Source organism: Eretmochelys imbricata, chromosome 3 (genome assembly GCF_965152235.1).
Source record: "Eretmochelys imbricata isolate rEreImb1 chromosome 3, rEreImb1.hap1, whole genome shotgun sequence".
Lineage (NCBI taxonomy): Eukaryota > Metazoa > Chordata > Testudines > Cheloniidae > Eretmochelys > Eretmochelys imbricata.
Window position 1 is genome coordinate 82,597,617 of NC_135574.1, and position 21,313 is coordinate 82,618,929.

At 41.1% G+C, this 21,313-nt stretch overlaps 1 protein-coding gene across 3 annotated transcripts in view; it reads right to left on the reverse strand.

Annotated features, from left to right (window-relative positions):
* The window catches only part of SEC63 (SEC63 protein translocation regulator), a 102,970-nt gene that overhangs the window by 9,788 nt on the left and 71,869 nt on the right, over positions 1-21,313 (reverse strand). For 2 of the 3 annotated variants that reach the window (XM_077812896.1, XM_077812897.1), the window contains 7 exons: positions 20,860-21,014; positions 20,065-20,212; positions 14,694-14,776; positions 7,670-7,729; positions 7,248-7,406; positions 3,098-3,256; positions 1,961-2,062 (listed from right to left, as the gene is read on the reverse strand). In XM_077812896.1, the coding sequence (XP_077669022.1) occupies positions 1,961-2,062; positions 3,098-3,256; positions 7,248-7,406; positions 7,670-7,729; positions 14,694-14,776; positions 20,065-20,212; positions 20,860-21,014 (866 nt within the window). The remainder of the gene's footprint in view (positions 1-1,960; positions 2,063-3,097; positions 3,257-7,247; positions 7,407-7,669; positions 7,730-14,693; positions 14,777-20,064; positions 20,213-20,859; positions 21,015-21,313) is intronic. The other variant, XM_077812898.1, reaches the window with a different exon arrangement.

The following is a 21,313-nucleotide window of genomic DNA, read 5'->3' on the forward strand; positions in this document are numbered from 1 at the left end:
ATAGATCTGATGATGACAGAAAGCCTACCTATGCCCCAGGACTGATCTTTATGTTATCCTGATCAAACTGCTTTATGCTTAATTAATTGTCCTAAATTTTTCTTATTAAAGCTTTAAAATCAGCTAAGCTTAGCAACTGGCGTGGAGAGTGCTTTTAACCCAACAATACCCAATTTTCCCTGATGGTTCTGCTGTGTCCGCACTTTCGAGCTCCTTAAGACCAAACGTTCCCTTTGATAATGATCCCTTATTTGTTAAGGAATCATAGAAAGTTACATTTTTGGAAACCCAGTTCTTTGTTCAAACTCTACTCACTGAAACTGGGTTTTCAAAATTAGTGTTTGGATGATCCCTTACACTAAAGGTTTTGCCTAGGGGTGTGCTGGGCCCTCAGTAGCTGTGCCAGAGCACAGCCCTAGGTGGCAGAGGGGCAGACCCCTTATACTGCACCATCTCAACCCCCTACTGTGGCCTGCACTGCTCTGATACCTCCCTTCACTGCTCCAACCCCGCCCCCGCCCCCCCCGCATATTCCCTAGCTCTTCACCAAATCAGTTGAGAATCTGAAAATGGGAGCTGTGTTACAGTTAACCCCTTGACCAGATGACTCAGTGACTTGCTTCCTTTCATCACATTCAGTCCCATTATTCAGGAAACAGGCAAGGAGCAGGAGTCATGATTACACTGCTGTAACTTCTTACTAGATTCTTTCATCTTCCCTCTAATTAATGCTGATTGCTTTCACAATACTTCTAAAGTAAAAACCAGACTCCCTGGGGATTTTAGAGCACTTGAAAATATTGGCTCTTAACCCAGAAACTTTAGTCTTCAGGCAAAACTTCCAGAAGGAGCCCCTTCAGAATGAAGACAGAGAACAACTAACGTGCACAACACAGATTCTATCAAAACTGCAAAGGGTAAGGCCTGAACTCATAGTATATGCATGTTGCTTAGGTAAATGCTCAGCATGTCATCTTGAGCTACCCAGTTAGAGTGAACAAAGGCTGATTGAAAACCCTGCAGCTTGTAACAAGCTCTAATCTTGCTACACATGCACGTTTCACTCTTTGGCTGGTCAGTATGGCTCCAGCTGACCTGTCTAAATTTAACCTTCAATAACTTCTGAACTATTGCTTCCCAAAAGAGGCAGTGGGGGCCACACACTAACGGAGTTCAATTCTGAGCAGGTGAGATCAGTTTGGGGAGGATTACAGTCAATCAGCCTCACGTGTACAGAGCAAAACCCCTTTAGAATCACCAGGAGATTTTTGTAAACATTTAACTTTAAGGGGGCTTTATCTTAGGGACCCTGTTGCTCAAATAACCCCAAATTGGACCACTAATACTACCCTATATTCCCATAATGTACACTAGATTTCTAGATAATGAGAGACATCATAGGGATTTTAGACTATTTAGGATAGTCACTTACTGTTTGAAAGATGACTATCAACCTTAACTATAGCAGAACTGCTGCTCTGCTATACCACTCTATAGAGAGAATGGGGAATGACAGAAGGGTTATAAGAAGTCACCATCCAAGAAGAGCTCTCTGCAGCAGATCTTGACAGATATGGTTTTGTGACCAAATTATACGCAATAGCTCAGCTGGAGGAGAACAAAAGTTGAATGCAGAAGTTTTATATCATTTCTGCTCAACAGGGACTTGGGAGTTCACATATCGAAGTTTGAGAATCCAGTGAAAAATTCAGTTTTCAAAAAAGCTATACTGGAAGTAACTTTTTTTTAATATATTAAAAATATATATTCTATATAATACATATATATAGAAAAACAAAGTCTCAAGCAAACCAGCAATTTTGCTCTGTATAAATTAGCAATTTTAAAAATTAGAATTTTAACTTTAAAACAATATATAAATTCTAAATTATTAAGTTGTATACTTTGGTTGCATTAATTCCCATTTGTCACAGCTCTAATAAAGTTCACTGTTGCTGACCTCGGGAAAGTAAAGACTGTAAACAGGATGTGTTATCTTTGATTTGGTTTCCAGAAGGGCCCGCTCCTTTCGCTGTATACTTTGCTGTAGTTCTTGCCACTCCTGTTGAAGACAACAAGGATTTAAAGAGTTACTTTAGTCATCTCTTCTCCTATTAAAAATGAAATCCCAGCACATCAAGAACAGCACACAGACAGCATGGTAAATGTGTGTGCTAAGCTTCGTATTGTACAAAAAACAGGCAAGTGCAGACAGGGTTCAAATTCGAAAGCCTGATGCTTAAAAATCAAATGGCAGTGAAATACATGAGACCAGCCAAATGGACACTTCTGAAAATGTGCTCGCTCCTTGTAAAAATCTGCAAAGCCACTACATTATTCTCCTTCAAATCACTCTTCAAAACTTACTTTTTCAATGTCGCCTACAAAATACTCATCAATGGCTAAGCAGTTGGTTGGCCACGACCATTGTTCACTACACTTAATTATCGCACTACTACCTTGTGCTCACCCGGTTTGTTGCATCCAACTGTTTTCTCTTATCTTATACCTAGATTGTAAGATCTCTGGAGAAGAAGCCACTATTTTGTGTGTGAGACCCTAGCACAACAAGCCTCTTGGAGCTAACACAACCCAAATTCACAATAATTCTAACTTACCAAATGTCATATACAAACATACATAAATACATACACACACACACACACACACACACACACTTCTCCCACTGCTATGTGTGTGGGATGCATTGTACAATGCATAATAGTTAGGTGTGTCAAGGATTTAAAATTTAAGGGGAGGTTTTATATTGAAATCTCACAGCATCAAAGTTGATTAACTGTCAAATTAAGTTGAAAAACTTTAGTACATTCTTCCGCTAAAATTGAAGTTTTCATTTCTCTTGTTCTGTAATTTTAACATCTCTCTTTCTTTTCTGTAAGGAAACACTGCACTAAGGGACATGCATCATGGCAACCTCACACTGGAAGAAGACGACTTAATATGACTTTCTCCTGAGAGAGTTGATGCTACTACTTCATCCTTGTGTTGTTCAGCCTGAGGTGGTTGCTAAAGAGATAACATGTTTTCCCCACAACTCCAGAGGCAAAATCACCCTTCACCACAAAGTGAGACTTACAGCTTCATCGTCTTTGTTTTGTTTCTCATCTTGTTCTCTGTCGGAGTCTCTTTCACTTCCATCATCTCTTTCACTTTGAGAGTCTTTGTTAGTTTCTTCTTCATCAGACTCACTTCCTTTATCAGAAAGTTCCTCATCTTCCTCCCTTATTACAACTTCCTAAACAAAAACAAAATGATCTATTACTCCCATGGGCAGCATTCCTGTGCTCCAAGTCTGAAGGCCATGGGCTCTTAAGTCCCACTTGAGGACTAGTGCCTAATATGTGACACTGCAATGCCATGGGGTACTGCATTGTTTCAGATAGGGTTCTTTGAATGAAATGTAAAACACATTTCAAGACCATTTCTGGTTGATATACGGGGGAAATTAACATCCTAAAGTACTAAAAGAGTTGTGATGTCAGAGACAGTGATACTAAAAGACTTAATAGCTGTTATATTTGTCCACTATTTAGGAACTACTGATTTTTAGTTCACTATTGTAAGTCCCCCATTATACACACTTTTCATTACTAAAATGTGAAGTGCTCTAAAAATCCAGTTCTGTATTCACCTTTAAGGGGAGTCAGGGCCCAGTCTACCCATGATGGGTGTAAGGGGAGAAGCCCATCTCAGCCCACCTGTAAGTAATTTATTGCTTAAGTGGCTGGTTGGCATCTAATTGGCTAACAAGCACATGGACCTGATAAAAGGCTACCAGCACTCAGGTGTTCCTAAGGGAGAGGAGCTCCCACAGAACAGAGCAAGAGAACGCCAAGATAAGGAATTTAGGGAGGAACTTCCCACATAGCTGTCGGGGGCCCAGCCTGCAAGGAGCTTTGTGCTGCCTGGAGAAAAGCGGCAGTCAGGAAGGCCATGAAGAGGCCCTGGCTCCATTTAAGGAAACAGGGTTGAAAGTGTCTTGCAGATAAAGTGCCTGAGAGTGGGATGAATTCAGGCAGGACTGAAACTCAGATGAAATGTGTCTTCCAGGTAAGAAGCCTGGGTAAAGGACTTACCTGAATTTATTACATTTTCCATTAATAAGTGATTCCCTCTAAAAAGGACATTGATAATAAAATTAGCAAGGCTTTTATGTGATAACCTAATCAGGAAAATTAAGGCAGGGCACATCCATAGCAAAGCACATGGCCACAAGGGGGCGAGCAGGGACAGCACACGCCTTTCACACAGCGATACATCATTTGAAAGAGAACCATCTCTTCTCCTCCCCCGTATCATCTACAACATTAATGTCACAATCTAATTGAATCTCTTTAAGAATTGGTGTCTCAGTTGTGTTTGTCATTCCCATAGTATTTGGGCTAATTTTTTTATTGTGTTAAACAAAAATGCCTTTTATCCATATGCTCCCAGTTAACTAACAAAGCCAGGAAGAAGCAAATCAAACCAGATCAGAGGGAGAGTTACTCCTTACACACACCTCTAACGTGTTCACAAAAAAAAAAAAAAAGAAAACTTATGAGGGACTTCAATTTGGGAAACACACGCAGGTCTCATACAGTCAGTACTAAAACACCATTAGAATTTCTAAAAGTCAGATAATTTTTTAACACAAAAATTATGGCACCCAACATGAGGTAACTATTGTGAACCTCACTGTGACAGTTAAAGATGAACTAGTCATTGAACTGAAAGTTGGTAGTTGCCTTGGGATCAGTGACTGTTTACCCATATTGAATGTAACCAGATCATGGAGAATAGTCCCAACCAGTAAAATACACACAACATAGTGCTTCAAAAAGGGCTAATTTTCCAAAGTTGAAGAAAAGTTAAGAGTAGAATTGATTGGGAGGAAAAAGGTGAATGAAAACTGGGAGTTCTTTAGTAAGACTTTGGTTAGATGGCCAAAAAGCTACCATTCTACAATCAAGAAAGACTTTGGGTAAAAGTCCATCCTGGTTCAATGAGAAAGCGAAGGCAGCAATTATATATAAAACAAATGCAAAAAAGGGATGTTGATAGCAATTGATATAAATTTAAAAAAAGTTACGGAATTGTAGACACTGATAAGGGAAACTAAAGACATCAAGGGAAAAAATCCAAGGCATGCAGGGCTAAGGACACTAAAAAAAAAATGTCCTTAAGTATATTAGGAACAAAAGAAAAGCTAACAATGGCCCATTACTCGAGAGACATGGTAAAATAGTTAATGATGCAGAAAGGTGGAAGAAATCAATAAATACTTCTGCTCTGTATTTGGAAAGAAGTGGGATGATGTACATTCCAGTCCCCTAGTAACTAAACAGGATGTTATTTAACATTTGCCAAGAATAAATATTCTAAAATCAGAAACCCTGGACAACTTACATCCAATAGTCCTAAAGAAGTTGGCTGTATAGATCTCCGGCTTGTTGACATTAATTTTTAATAAATTTTGGAATACCAGGGAAATTCCAGAAGACTTGAAGAGTGCTAATGTGACAATATTCAGAAGATGGGAAGCAGGATGACCCAGGTAATTATAGGCCAGTTAGTCTGACATCAATCCGGGCAAAATAATGGAAAAGCTGAAATGGGATTCTATTAACAAAGAATTAAAGGATGGGAATGTAATTAGTGATGGTCAACAAGGCTTTATGGAAAACAGGTCTTGTCAAACAAACCTGATTTCATTCTTTAAAATTAAAAGTTTTGTTGATAAAGATAACTGCACAGATGTAATACAGTTAGACTTTTGTAAGGGGGTTGACTTAGTACTGTATGACATGCTGATTAAAAGTGAGCACGATACACTATTAATAAAGTATGTTAAATTGATTAAAACTTGTTAACTAACAGACCTCAAATAGTAATTGCTAATGTGGAATCATCATAGAATGGAGATGCATCTAGTAGAGTTCAACAGGGATCAGTACTAGGCCCAATGCTATTCACTACTTTTATCAATGATCTGGAAGTAAATATAAATTTATAGCTGATAAAATTCAGAGATGACACACACAGTGATGGAGTGATAAATGACAACGACAGGGCAGTCAGAGCGACCTGGATCTCTTGGTAAGCTGGGCCCGTTCAAAACAAAAAGTATTCTAACACAGCCAAATGGAAGGTCGTACACCTAGGAACAAAGAATGTAGCCCAACCTACAAAATGGGGGACTGTATCCTGGAAAACAATACCTCTGAAAAAGATAAGGGTCATAATGGACAAGTGACTCAGCATGAGCTCTCAGTGTGGTGATACAGCAAAAAAGGTGAATGTGATCCTTGGATATATAAACAAGGGAATAGGAAGAGAGATGATTTTACTTCTTTTACTGATGAGAACAACATTGAAATACTGCATCCATTTTTAAAAGTATGTTGAAAAATTGGAGAGGGTGCAAAGAGCCCCAAAAATTATTTGAGAGTTGAAGAAAATACCTTACGCTGAGAAATTTAAGGAGCTCAATCTGTTTAGTTTATCAAAAGAAGATTAAGAGGTGACTTGATTACAGTGTATAAGTACCTCCCAGGGGGAAAATATCAGGTACTAAAGGGCTCTTTAACCTAGCAGAGAAAGGCCTAACAAGGATCAGTGGCTAGAAGTTGAAGCCAGACAAATTCAAAGCAGAAATTAATCAAATTTTTAATAATGAGGGTGATTAACTACTGAAACAAACTACTATGGGAAGTGGTGGGTTCTTCATCTCCTGAAGCCCTCTAATCAAGACCGGATGCCTTTTTAGAAGATATGCTTTAGTCCAGAGGTGGGAAAACTTTTTGGCCTGAGGCCCACATCTGGGCATGGAAATTGTATGGCGGGCCATGAATGATCACAGTTCCCGGCCAATGGGAGCTGCAGGAGTGGTGCTTGGGGCAGGGGCAGGGCAGCGTGCAGAGCCTTCTGGCTGCCCCTACACGTAGGAGCCAGAGTGGGGACGTGCCGCTGCATCTGGGAGCTGCATGGAGCCCCGGCACATGTGGAGCAGGGCAAGCCCCGGACCACACTCCCTGTCGGGAGCTTGAGGGCTGGATTAAACAGTCTGAAGTGCCGGATAGGACTCCCGGGCCGTAGTTTGCCCACCCCTGCTTTAGTCAAACACAAGTTCCTGGCACTCAATATAGGGATAACTGGGTGAAATTTAATGGCCTGTGATATATACAGGAGGTCAGACTAGGTGATTTAACAGTCCCTTCTGGCTTTGAAATCTTTCAATGAAATACCCCATTAGCTTGCTTTTGCTTCTGCTGCTTTGGCTGCGGCAATGGAGGAGGAGCAGGTTTCTTTTTCAAAGGTTTCTTTTTCTTTGATTTTGAAGCCTTCTTGGTTCCTTTATTCTTTTGCTGCCATCCTTTGTTCTTAACTTTGTTGGCATCTCCTTGCTGTAAGGAAACATGGTGGTTAAATAGTAGGCAGATTAAATTACACTAAATATTTTAACTTGAGGCAGCCATCTTCACATGCTTCAAATGTTTTAAGATATGATCCTACCTTAAAAGCTAAGTTCTACTGGATATTTGTATAGGTCTTTGTGAAAAAAAAAAATCTATCACAAGTACATGAAAGAGTCACTCAATCTGAATGAAGGTTCATTTTCTCAAATAGGAAGTAGAGGCACTGTAACATAGTCTAATTCTCAACTTACCCCATCCTCCGTAGGTTGCTCTTCTGCTGCGCAGGTGGACTGTTCCTTTTCAAACACTTCCTGATTAGGGAGGAAATGAAGTCTTAATCTTTGTCTGTGCCAACCGGCACTGATGCTTAGAAAATTACACTCTCACTTAGATATTAAAGTAAATTTAACTAGACTAAATCTGAGGGGTTTTGTCCATTACTGAGAATTCTCTTTTCAGTGACAAACATAAGACACTAATTGACAAGTATGAAAAAGATTAAGCAAAATTTCAATCCTTTGTACAGGATTTTACCAATACTAGCATAGTTCATCTATTAAAAAAATTCTCAGAATAATTACAGTGGTCCCTTGTGCTGAAAGATTTACAGTAAAAACTATGTTATCCAGCCCTGTACCAACAGGCAAGCTCTATAAATCAGCATTTCTGATCTTCATTGAAAGCCCAGTTTATAGTCCGATTGGCATAGGGCTGGCAGGCTCCCTACCTAGCTCTGTGTGGCTCCCCAGAAGTAGCAACATGTCCCTGCTGTTCCTAGGCGGAGGCATGGCTAGGCAGTTCTGTGCACTACCCCTGCCCTGTCCCGCGCGCTGGATCTGCAGCTCTTTGGCCAGGAACCGCAGCCAATGGGAGATGCGGGGGCAGCGCCTACAGGTAGAGGTAGCATGCAGAGTCGCCTAGCTGCACCTCCACCTAGGAGCAGCAGGGATGTCGCCACTCGTGGGGAGCCACCCGAGGTAAGCGCCGCCTGGATATGGCACCCCACACCCCAACCCTCTGCTCTGAGCCCCCCCTGCACCCAAACTCCATCTCTCTTAGTTAACCAGAATTTTTCACTTACCAGCATCCCCCACACCCCCAATATGCAAGATTACAAAGCTTTTACTGTACTTATGCTGTACAGTGTGAAAATTCTGTATCACAAAAGCAAGCAGTAGTAGTAAAATGCAAATTCTACCCCAGTTACAAGAATATTAAGAAACAGAAACTCAATATCTAGCCTGTCATTCATGGATCCAGGAGCACAAATCAAGCCAGAAATATCAATGTTTACATTAGTAAAACAATACACTTTATCTGCCTCCCTCTAGAAGCTCAGAAGTGTCTGTAGGTGGAAAAGTATTTTTCATTTTTTACTTACACAGAAAGATACTAGTTATCTGGCACAAAACAAATGCAGACATATAATTTGCAATAGCAAATTGTCCTATATTAAGAGGGCAAATGCGATTTACTGGCAATATCATGAACACACAGACTGCATGAAAAAATTGGGAGTTGCCAACAAACATTCAAATTTTGGACAAAGATATCTGTTCACTTTTTCAACCATGATAAGTTTAAACATACCATTAAACCTGCTTCAAGAGTTTTTTTGGACACAGCAGCCATGGTAAAAGTGACTGAATTTTACATTCCAGTGCATTGGTATTGCCAAGGTTATGGTGCATAGCAAATTCATTTAAGTCACTGTACTGGTACATATTGTATTTGCCTAAACATACAACTATCCAAAACACTATTCACCAGTGAGATTCAATCTCCTCAATTTTATTTCATACATATATAATACAATTACACAAAGTTATGTTAAACATTATTAAGGTTGTAAAGTCAAGCACTCAGAAGTTAGGAAATGCCAGCATTAAAACTGTCAGTACAACCTAAATTCAGCCCCCTTAAGAGCGTGTATGATACCACCTTCAGTTTCATGATCACACACCACTGGGTTTTACAGGACCCTTGCCTCGCCTCATTCAGAGCACAAAATGGACTTAAGAACATCTATTCAATATTGTGTATTATCCTCATTATTCAATGTGTGGCCCTAGGCTTTATTTACTACACACAATTTGAACCCTGTTCTAAAGACAGAATTATTAATTTCCTCAAGGGATTTTCAATGGAGCTCATCATTACAGTATGTGCGCTTCAAACATTACTTAATTTATCTTGACAAAACCCCTATGAAGTGAGAGTATGGTTTTACCCCCATTTTATAGATGAAAGGCTGAGCTACAGAGAGATTAAGGTCAAAAGCATCCACTAATTTTGGGTGCCCAGTTGAGATATGAAGGACCTGGGTTTTCAGACTACATAGCATTGTATAGCACTTAACACAGTCAAGCACAGCTCTCACTAATTTAAATTGGAGTTGAGAGTACTCAGCTCTTCTGCTAATCAGGCCCCAAGGTATCATGCTGGGTGACAGAAAATGAGGAAAGCACAATTAATGACCACCCTGTAAGAAGTATGGTTTAAGTGACATGCCCAGCATCACACAGGAACTCCATGGCACAGTCAGGGGTAGAATCCTATTCTTCAGGGCATCATTCGAGTTCCTTAACCATGAGACCCTCCCTTCCCTTTCTGCAAAGCCTTGCCTTATTCACTACACACCTTCCTGCTTCTGCTGAGGCAGGGGTCTTACAGACAGTAGCCTCCTTTACTACACAACCTTGATTCATCCCCAGAACACTGTGCACTGAATAGGGCAGGAGTCCTGTGGGAAAAAATAGTACGTGACCATGAAATGTATGACTACCATAATCCGCACAATGAAGCTGAATTAAGGTTGCACAGGTAATTACAATTAATTTATGCTGAACCATCTGTTCCACCTTGCATTTGGCTGTGGCGCTGGGAGTACCTTTCCCAGGTCTGAAGAAGAGCGCTGTGTGGCTCAAAAGCTTGACTCTCCCCAACAGAAGTTGATCTAATAAAAGATATGACCTCACCCACCTTGTCTTTCCCATACCCTGGGATCGACATGGCTACAACTACGCTGCATATAAAGTTCCACAAAGTCATAAGCAATTGAAAACAGGGTCTTATAATGGGAAGTACCAGGCAACCTTAACAAAAAGCAGTGCTGCTGCATATCATAAATAGTATATTAGGCACTACGTACTGTAGCTGCCCAGACATAGTATGTTCAAAATCCCTGCTTTAAACGCGAAAACTAAACTAAATCTTAATTATGGAGCCATGACTGGCATCTCCATGCCTTATTTTGCATTCTTGGAAGATGTCTGCCCCATACTCTATTTTTTTACTGCTTTATCAACATTTTACACATGCCTTGTAAAATTCTAGATGGGACTACTGTAATATGTGCTATACTGTACTTGTGAAAGAGCGGGATGTGTGTGCACAAAACTGTAGATTATTTTCTATCGTGCCCTGAAGACATCTAACCTTGCCCCAGGCAATACTATTGAACTGTATTGCAGATAGCCGCCCTGCCCAGGAAAGGTGCTTACTGAAAGACCATCAGGTAGAAGACATTACAGAGCAATCTGAAGGCATCAACTTTGATGGTTTCTCAACTGCTAGCCCAATTGCCCAAAACAATGCATTTTCTACACAGAAGTGCCCTTTACATCTGCAGCCTATCAGCTTGGTCACATGGCAAAAGGAGAGACTGAAGGATGGAGAAGGACAGGCCACCTTGACAGACAAGCTGGACATGCAGAGGAATGAGATGACAGGAAGTGCTCTATCTAGCATTGTCTGAAAAGCAGACAAACTTCCAACTCTCAGAATGTGAGAGATCAGACTGCAGCAGGAGCATCTCAGGATTGTTTTCTAAGATCTGTACTCTTTAAAGAATTCAGGAATTAAAGTAATTATGGTTTAAAAAAATCATTTGCTAAGCTAATGTTCCTTGCTTTTGTGTCACATTGTCTGCAATGAAGTTAAACTAGAAGTCCTGGGTGACCACACCTAAATGAAACTGAGGGAGTATGCATAAGCAACTGGGGTTTGTGGAAATCTGAGGTACTGGGATAGGAGTCTTGGGCAGCTGGACTGCATTGTCAAGGCATAGCTGGACTGCATAGTCCCACATCCCAAGGAAGGGCTCAGACAAGGGATTCAGATGCCCCAGAAACTATGGGCTAGAAACAGTGACTAGATGCTACTCAGACACAGTAGTTGGGTCCACTCATAACAGACTGATGTCCATACAGTGTAACAGGCCAGGCTGTGACAGTGCTACTCTTGAAAGCTAACTATAAATTACAGGGGATGCAGAATACAGCAGCCAGACCGCTTAGTGGCGTTAGTTGTAGACAGCACATTCAACCAATCCTTTATATATTGCTGCATCTTTTAATTCACTTCTGGGTACAGTTGAAGGTGTTGATACCAATCTTTAATATTTGACATATTCTGGGTCCTGGCTATATCAGAGACTGCTCTCTTATCATGCACTGCAGCAAACAGTTGTGATCAGATCACGTATTCCAATGGTTCAAAGATATAAACATTTAGGTGCTACCAGCAAGGCATATTCAGTGGAGGACTCTAAAGTTTGCTCCTCTGTTGGTCTGAGGATGCCAAGGTGTTTTAGGTTTGAGGCACAATGCAAAGCTCCATTTATGCTGGATTTTGACTGAAGGGCGGAGTCATGCATGTTTACACTCTGGGGCTTGTCAGGTGGACAATTCCTTTAGTTTCAGGGGGCTCGGGGTTTAAACCTGGAAACAACGTTAAGGATATTTTTAAAAAACTGAAAAAATTTCAAACATCACGCAATCCAGATGTTTAGACTTTGAAATATAGCATCAACCACTGCTACCCCTTCACCAACTACAGTTTATCTTCTTTAAGGTATTCTATAAAGGTGATAATATTTAGCTATACAAGTTATAGATTATTTCCTTTTATGTCCCTATATGTATAATTTGGCATCCTATTTGCCTCCTTCACTGCACATGTACTAGACCAAAGATCAGAGAGGTTTCTTTAAGGATTCTTAAGGCTATGTCTACACTAGAGACCTTACAGTGGCACAGCTTGTTCGTGTAGCTACTCTATGCCAATGGGAGAGAACTCTCACGTGGACATAATTAAAGCACCTCCAATGAGCAGCGGTAGCTACGTCAGAGGGAGAAGCTCTTCCGCCAACATAGCACTATGCACACTACCACTTATGACGGGGACACTTATATCACTATGGGGAGGTCTTTTCCCACATCCCTGAGTAACGCAAGTTTTGCCAACAAAAGCGATAGCATAGGCATGGCCTACAGCTATTTCTACACTACAATCTTAAGTTGACTTATGTTGGGTCGACTTACAGCCACTTCATTAACCACCATGGTGGCTGATGTCCACACTATCCTCCTTCGGTCACTGGTGCCTCACCAGGAGCACTTCCACCGACTAAAGAGGGGCAGTGTGGGGGACTAAGAGCCAGGGCTCTCAGCTCTGCGCAGCTCCCCATTGGGAGCTCGGTTGTCCTCCAGGACATCTCGCCTCTGTGCTCCCAGCCAGACATTTGGGGGGGGGGGGGCAGGGGCGCGTGGCGCAAGGTTTCTCTCCTTCCTGCTCCCAAAGAGGAGCTTGGGGGAGAGCCGCCCAGGGCTTCTTGCCTACGATGGGGAGATCTGTCTGGAAGTCTGGTCAGCTGCCGTGCTCCCAGCAGGGAGCCGGGACCCTGGAGGACAGCAGGGCTGCCAGCGGGGAGCCCAGGTGGCAGCCCAAGCCAGGAGCCTGGGTGGCAGCCCAGCTTGAAGCAGAGACCGGGCAACAGCCAGGCTGGGGGGGCTGGCTTTCATGTTAATTTCACGGCTCAGGAACCATGAAATTGACAAGAACACCACCATACACAAAGATAAACTTCAACTTATCTTTTAAAAGATGCATCTTTGCTACTTGATTTATCTATTAAAGTAACTTAAGTGTTCTAACTACTTAATTCAGATGACAGGCATTACCACTGGAATTTTTGATGAACTACTGCAAAGGCTATTTGTCAACATATCAGGAGTAAAATTATTCCATAACATTTCCGGTGCAGGCTATTTCCTTTGGGTATGGACTAGTGTAGTGAATAGAGTGACCTGTGAGATTTCAACATGAAACAAAAGTTTTGAGGGAGAGAGCGTTAACATTTTGACAATGGAAGAGCTTGATTCAAGAATGGTGTTTTTAGAATCATAGACTTTAAAGTCAGAAGGGACCATTATGATCGTCTAGTCTGACCTCCTGCACAACGCAGGCCATGGAATCTCACCCACCAACTCCTGTAACAAACCCCTAACTTATGTCTGAGCTACTGAAGTCCTCAAATCGTGGTTTAAAGACTTCAAGGTGCAGCAAATCTTCCAGCAAGTGACCCGTGCCCCATGCAGAGGAAGGCGACAAGCCCTGGGGGAAAATTCCTTCCCGACCCCAAATATGGCGATCAGCTAAACCCTGAGCATATGGGCAAGACTCACCAGCCACACACCCTGGAAAGAATTCTCTGTAGTAACTCAGATCCCACCCCATCTAACATCCCATCACAGGCCATTGGGCATATCTACTGCTAGTAGATCAATTAATTGCCCAAATTAGGCTATCCCATCATATCATCTCCTCCATAAACTTATTAAGCTTTGTCTTGAAGCCAGATAGGTCTTTTGCCCCCACTGCTTCCCTAGGAAGGCTGTTCCAGAACTTCACTCCTCTGATGGTTAGAAACCTTCATCTAATTTCAAGTCTAAACTTCCTGATGGCCAGTTTATATCCATTTGTTCTTGTGTCCACTTTGGTACTGAGCTTAAATAATTCTTCCTCCAAAGTATTTATCCCTCTCATATATTTATAGATAGCAATCATATCTCCTCTCAGCCTTCTTTTAGTTAGGTTAAACAAGCCAAGCTCATTGATTCTCCTTTTATAAGATGGGTTTTCCTCTCCTCGGATCATCCTAGTAGCCCTTCTCTGTACCTGTTCCAGTTTGAATTCATCCTCCTTAAACATGGGAGACCAGAACTACACACAATATTCCAGTTGAGGTCTCACCAGTGCCTTGTATAACGGTACTAACACCTCCTTATCTCTACTGAAAATACCACTCCTGATGCATCCTAAGACCACATTAGCTTTTTCCATGGCCACATCACATTGGCGGCTCATAGTCATCCTGTGATCAACCAATCCATTACCACAAAATTATCAAGAAACTAGCTCCTAACGAAACATTCTAGGTTATCACAATGCATTTGCAATTCATCCAAAGTTGTAAATACTTTGACTACTTACTGCCATTGTTTGCCTTGTTAATGTTACCAAAACAGTGACTAGCGATCCCACTGTAATATTGTTGCTGTCTTCATCATCCAAAACTAAGGTCAAAGAAAAGTGATACTTCCAGTTAACCTTTGTTTCTTAATCAGTTTCATATTTATTTTTTAAATTAAGCATTACTCAGTGACAAATAAAAGTGTGAGCGTAATCACAAGTCTCCCAGAGAAGATGTAACAGAAAATAATCTGAAAATATTTGCAAGAATAAAGACTTTCATCTGCATCTTTAAACAGTCTCTATTACCTAGAATACATTAACAGAATGAGGAGCAATAAACTGCATAAAACTACATGAAGTAAACATTGAGGTTGTGATTTAACTTGTAGGAAAGTTAGGGTATTCAAAGTTATGGCTGCTGTGGGAATCATAACTATGTAGCATTGTATATTAAAACATAAAACTTTCATATTATAAAATACCACATATGAGCAAGGGGACTAAGTTACAGTTGTTCTAGGAACCATAACTATAATTTTCCTGATCTTTCAATGATTAATATCTCAATTTCAAAGGTGCATTAAGAGTCATGCACTTAATTCCTTTTCAAAAAGACAGGTTTCAGAGTAGCAGGCGTGTTAGTCTGTATTCGCAAAAAGAAAAGGAGTACTAGTGGCACCTTAGAGACTAACAAATCTATTTGAGCATAAGCTTTCGTGAGCTACAGCTCACTTCATCGGATGCATTCAGTGGAAAATACAGTGGGGAGATTTATATACATAGAGAACATGAAACAATGGGTGTTACCATATACACTGTAACGAGAGTGATCACATAAGGTGAGCTACTACCAGCAGGAGAGCGGGGTGGGAGGGAACCTTTTGTAGTGATAATCAAAGTGGGCCATTTCCAGCAGTTGACAAGAACGTCTGAGGAAAAGTGGGGGTTGGGGGAGGGAGGGAACAAACATGGGGAAATAGTTTTACTTTGTGTAATGACACATCCACTCCCAGTCTTTATTCAAGCTTAAGTTAATTGTATCCAGTTTGCAAATTAATTCCAATTCAGCAGTCTCTCGTTGGAGTCTGTTTTTTGAAGTTTTTTTGTTGAAGAATTGCCACTTTTAGGTCTGTAATCGAGTGACCAAAGAGATTGAAGTGTTCTCTGACTTTCAAAATGCAAACAGATGGAGATCGTACCAAAAGGACTGAAGGTAAAAAATCCATTACAATCTACCTACCACACAGACTATGCTGACAGCTTGTGCCACACGCTCTCAAAGAAACTGCGGAACCGCCTGATCAACATCCTCTACAGCAAACAGGGAAAAATTAAGAATGAACTCTCAAAACTGGATACTCTCATAAAAAACCAACCTTCCACACAAACTTCCTCATGGCTTGACTTTACAAAAACTAGACAAGCCATTTACAACACATACTCTGCTTCTCTACAAAAGAAAAAGGACACTAAACTATCTAAACTACTACATGCCACAAGGGGCCACAACAGTGGTTCCCTCAACCCATCCAGCAATATTGTTAATCTATCCAACTATACTCTTAGCCCAGCAGAAGAATCGGTCCTATCTCGGGGCCTCTCCTTCTGCCCCTCCACCCCCACGAACATGATACAATTCTGTGGTGACCTAGAATCCTATTTTCGAGGTCTCCGACTCAAGGAATATTTCCAACACATCTCTGAACAACATACTAACCCATAGAGACGTTCCTACCAAGACTACAAAAAGAAGGATTCTGGGTGGACTCCTCCTGAAGGTCGAAACAGACTGGACTTCTACATAGAGTGCTTCCGCCGACGTGCACGGGCTGAAATTGTGGAAAAGCAGCATCACTTGCCCCACAACCTCAGCCGTGCAGAACACAATGCCATCCACAGCCTCAGAGACAAATCTGACATCATAATCAAAAAGGCTGATAAAGGAGGTGCTGTTGTCATCATGAATAGGTCAGAATATGAACAAGAGGCTGCTAGGCAGCTCTCCAACACCACTTTCTACAAGCCATTACCCTCTGACTCCACCGAGGGTTACCAAAAGAAACTACACCATTTGCTCAAGAAACTCCCTGAAAAAGCACAAGAACAAATCCGTACAGACACACTCCTGGAACCCCGACCTGGGGTATTCTATCTGCTACTCAAGATCCATAAACCTAGAAATCCTGGACGCCCCATTATCTCAGGCATTGGCACCCTGACAGCAGGATTGTCTGGCTATATAGACTCCCTCCTCAGGCCCTATGCTACCAGCACTCCCAGCTATCCTCAAGACACCACTGACTTCCTGAGGAAACTACAATCCATCGGTGATCTTCCTGAAAACACCACCCTGGCCACTCTGGATGCAGAAGCCCTCTACACTAACATTCCACACAAAGATGGACTACAAGCTGTCAGGAACACTATCCCTGATAATGTCACGGCAAACCTGGTGGCTGAACTTTGTGACTTTGTCCTCACCCATAACTATTTCACATTTGGGGACAATGTATACCTTCAAATCAGCGGCACTGCTATGGGTACCCACATGGCCCCACAGTATGCCAACATTTTTATGGCTGACTTATAACGCTTCCTCAGCTCTCATCCCCTAATGTCCCTACTCCACTTGCGCTACATTGATGACATCATCATCTGGACCCATGGAAAAGAAGCCCTTGAGGAATTCCACCATGATTTCAACAATTTCCATCCCACCATCAGCCTCAACCTGGACCAGTCCACACAAGAGATCCACTTCCTGGACACTACGTGCTAATAAGCGATGGTCACATAAACACCACCCTATACCGGAAACCTACTGACTGCTATGCCTACCTACATGGCTCCAGCTTTCATCCAGACCCCACCACACGATCCATTGTCTACAGCCAAGCTCTACGATACAACCGCATTTGCTCCAACCCCTCAGACAAACACCTATAAGATCTCTATCAAGCATTCTTACAACTACAATACCCACCTGCTGAAGAGAAGAAACAGATTGACAGAGCCAGAAGAGTACCCAGAAGTCACCTACTACAAGACAGGCCCAACAAAGAAAATAACAGAACGCCACTAGCCATCACCTTCAGCCCCCAACTAAAACCTCTCCAACGCATCATCAAGGATCTACAACCTATCCTGAAGGACGACACATAGCTCTCACAGATCTTGGGAGACAGGCCAGTCCTTGCTTACAGACAGCCCCCCAACCTGAAGCAAATACTCACCAGCAACCACACACCACACAACAGAATCACTAACCTAGGAACCTATCCTTGCAACAAAGTCCGATGCCAACTGTGTCCACATATCTATTCAGGGGACACCATCATAGGGCCTAATCTCATCAGCCACACTATCAGAGGCTCGTTCACCTGCACATCTACCAATGTGATATATGTCATCATGTGCCAGCAATGCCCCTCGGCCATGTACATTGGTCAAACTGGACAGTCTCTAAGTAAAAGAATAAATGGACACAAATCAGACGTCAAGAATTATAACATTCATAAACCAGTCGGAGAACACTTCAATCTCTCTGGTCACTCGATTACAGACCTAAAAGTGGCAATTCTTCAACAAAAAACTTCAAAAACAGACTCCAACGAGAGACTGCTGAATTGGAATTAATTTGCAAACTGGATACAATTAACTTAAGCTTGAATAAAGACTGGGAGTGGATGTGTCATTACACAAAGTAAAACTATTTCCCCATGTTTATTCCCTCCCTTCCCCACCCCCCACTCTTCCTCAGATGTTCTTGTCAACTGCTGGAAATAGCCCACCTTGATTATCACTACAAAAGGTTCCCCCCCACACCCCGCTCTCCTGCTGGTAATAGCTCACCTTACGTGATCACTCTCATTACAGTGTGTATGGTAACACCCATTGTTTCATGTTCTCTGTGTATATAAATCTCCTCACTGTATTTTCCACTGAATGCATCTGATGAAGTGAGCTGTAGCTCACGAAAGCTTATGCTCAAATAAATTTGTTAGGCTCTAAGGTGCCACTAGTACTCCTTTTCTTTTTTCAAAAAGAGGGAGAAAAAATAAAGGAACAGCAATGAATAGTTTGACTAGAATATTGATCAGAAGACCTGTAGTACGGTCAGTGGACTTATGGGTTCATATCTTAGAATGCAGTAATGTTGAATATTCAGTCTACTGACTGAAAACTACTACATTTTTATTCTGGTATGAAAAATAAAAGTATTCCTCAAAGTTCTTCACACGTCCTTCACCTATAATTAGAAGTAGAAACAGTCAATCTGGGGAGGAGCAAAAAGGTTAAATCCTCCTTGGCACAACTTCTTAAATATCTGTATTTGTCAAATGCAAAATGTGCGCAGGGGAGGGGTAGCTTGCCAGAACATGAGGGGGTACAAGTTTGTCAAGGACTCTCTGACAATTATGAACACAACTAAACAACAGCACTCTGTGTCCACTAACCATTGGTAAAAGTAAGATACTGATTTGAAAGTGCATGTCATATTGTTTTTACTTATTTTTACATTTTGAAACTTAAGGTCACCAGATACATATGCCTTACCGAGGACCATGTATATGCCAAATCCAACACTAGGCTAGCTGAACAAAACGTGTCAGATTTTGGAAAACACAAACTTTGAAAGACCATTCTATGCAACTACAAATATATGTTTGTACTACCAAATATTTCATTCAGACCTTTACTAACATTAAATCTCAGCTTATCTGTGAGGAAGGTGACCAATGATCAGTTCGCCTTCCACTGAAAGGCAGCCTAAAGGCAACCGTTTAACAGCACAACAACTTCAGAGAGCAAGCGAAGGAGAGTGACATATACAATTGAAACTGTAGTGAATTTTTGCCAAGTACTACGTGGTTATCCCAAGCAGAATACACTCATCACACAAGGTTAACATACCTTCCCTCTCACAAAAATACCCTCAACTGTTTAATGACCTGGGTCTCGATTTAATGTCTCAAATAAAAAACTGATAGTTTGATATTCGGGCTAAGCACAAGCATGAAATCTTTGGCCACCCTTTTCTTTAATGTTACAAGGCAAAGGATACAAAGGTTTAAAAATAAAGAGCCACTTTAACCATTATTATACACTGCTCTCACAATGCTAAATCAAACAATTAAATGCTACATCAGTCCCTCTAGATGAAACTGCTGATGGCCTGGAAAACGCAAGATGCTTTAATGTACTTTGTTTTCCTCAAACTATAAAACTGAAGTGCAAGACCATGTCATTCAGGAAAGTCTGCCATTTTCCAGGTTACATAAGTAATGTAAGGAATTGGTGTTCAGAGTCCTCACTGATTACTGCCAGCAGACTATCAAATTGTCAAGAGGGATGACATATACAGCAATGAAATGACCTCCCATCTTACCTTGTGGCTTTATATCTATGGTGATATGTGGAAAACTACCTAATACAGCCATAACTTCATCATATTTTTCATCTTCAAGGAAGTGCAGTAAGTTGCGGCGATCAGTTCCTTTCAAACTCACCATGTCTTGGATACTTTTGATTTTGAACTTGGTTAAAAAAAGAAAAAAGAAAAATATTACAAAAGAACATTCCACAAAACTAAACTCTAGTTAATGTAATCACTTGTGTATTCCAGCAGTACTGACACAAGCAAACTGTTTATTTGATTCATTCCCACTAAAAGGATTACAAACCTTGAAATGAAGTAGAAATTGAATTTGTGTTCCATTAACTATTACATTTTCTTATTCTGATACTCCTCCATAATCATATCTAAAATGTACCTTCTTCAGAAATAGGTTCAGGAACTAGGCAATCAACTCAACATAGGTCTGGTATTTCAGCTATACTCTCACAAAAAACTGTAGATTACACTTTAGTAAGATCAGACTGTGCCCTCCAATAAAGTAAGCAAGATGTTGTGTTTTGTCCAGTATACCTATCCCATGCTTAACCATACCACAGATCATAACTCCTATTACCTCTGGTGAATAGTCACTTCTTTTTATTTATAAAGCAAACAGTGATACCGTTTAAGGAACATAAAGCACAAGGACTCATGAGGTATTGCATTCCTGAGCAAATGCTTTTTATTCTGTGAACTATTAATAAGCTTGCTTAGTGAGAGACAGAGGTAGGTTAAAGGAGATAATGGAAAGATAAAAATGACTGAGTCTCATCTGTAGCTTTATACCTTTTTATGATTGGAAACTCGCCTAAGATTGTCCTCTTCAATGTGAGGGAGCTGCAGAAGGGGAGACTTGAACTGCTGAAGCCCTTGGACAGCCATCTGGGAAAGCTTCATACAGTTTTCCAAAGATCCCAATGATGGAGCACGGAACTCCCTTTCTTGGGGAGAATGAATTTTACAAGATGATTTTTTACGTTTTCCCAGTATACTCTGGACATGTATAATACACTACATGTTTGATCAAAATATTTTGATCAGCCTAGCAACTTCAAAAGTTCATAAGGAAAGATGTACCTTACAGTATAAAGAAAATGTCACCATTTTCACATAGTTACCATTTGAGCCTACTATTGATGGCCATCTTGCTATAAAACTTATTACAGTATAGTTTAGCAAACAATTTAGTGCCTGTTAATTTTCTTTCTTCAGGTTGTGCCAAACTAGTCAAAGGGCTGTG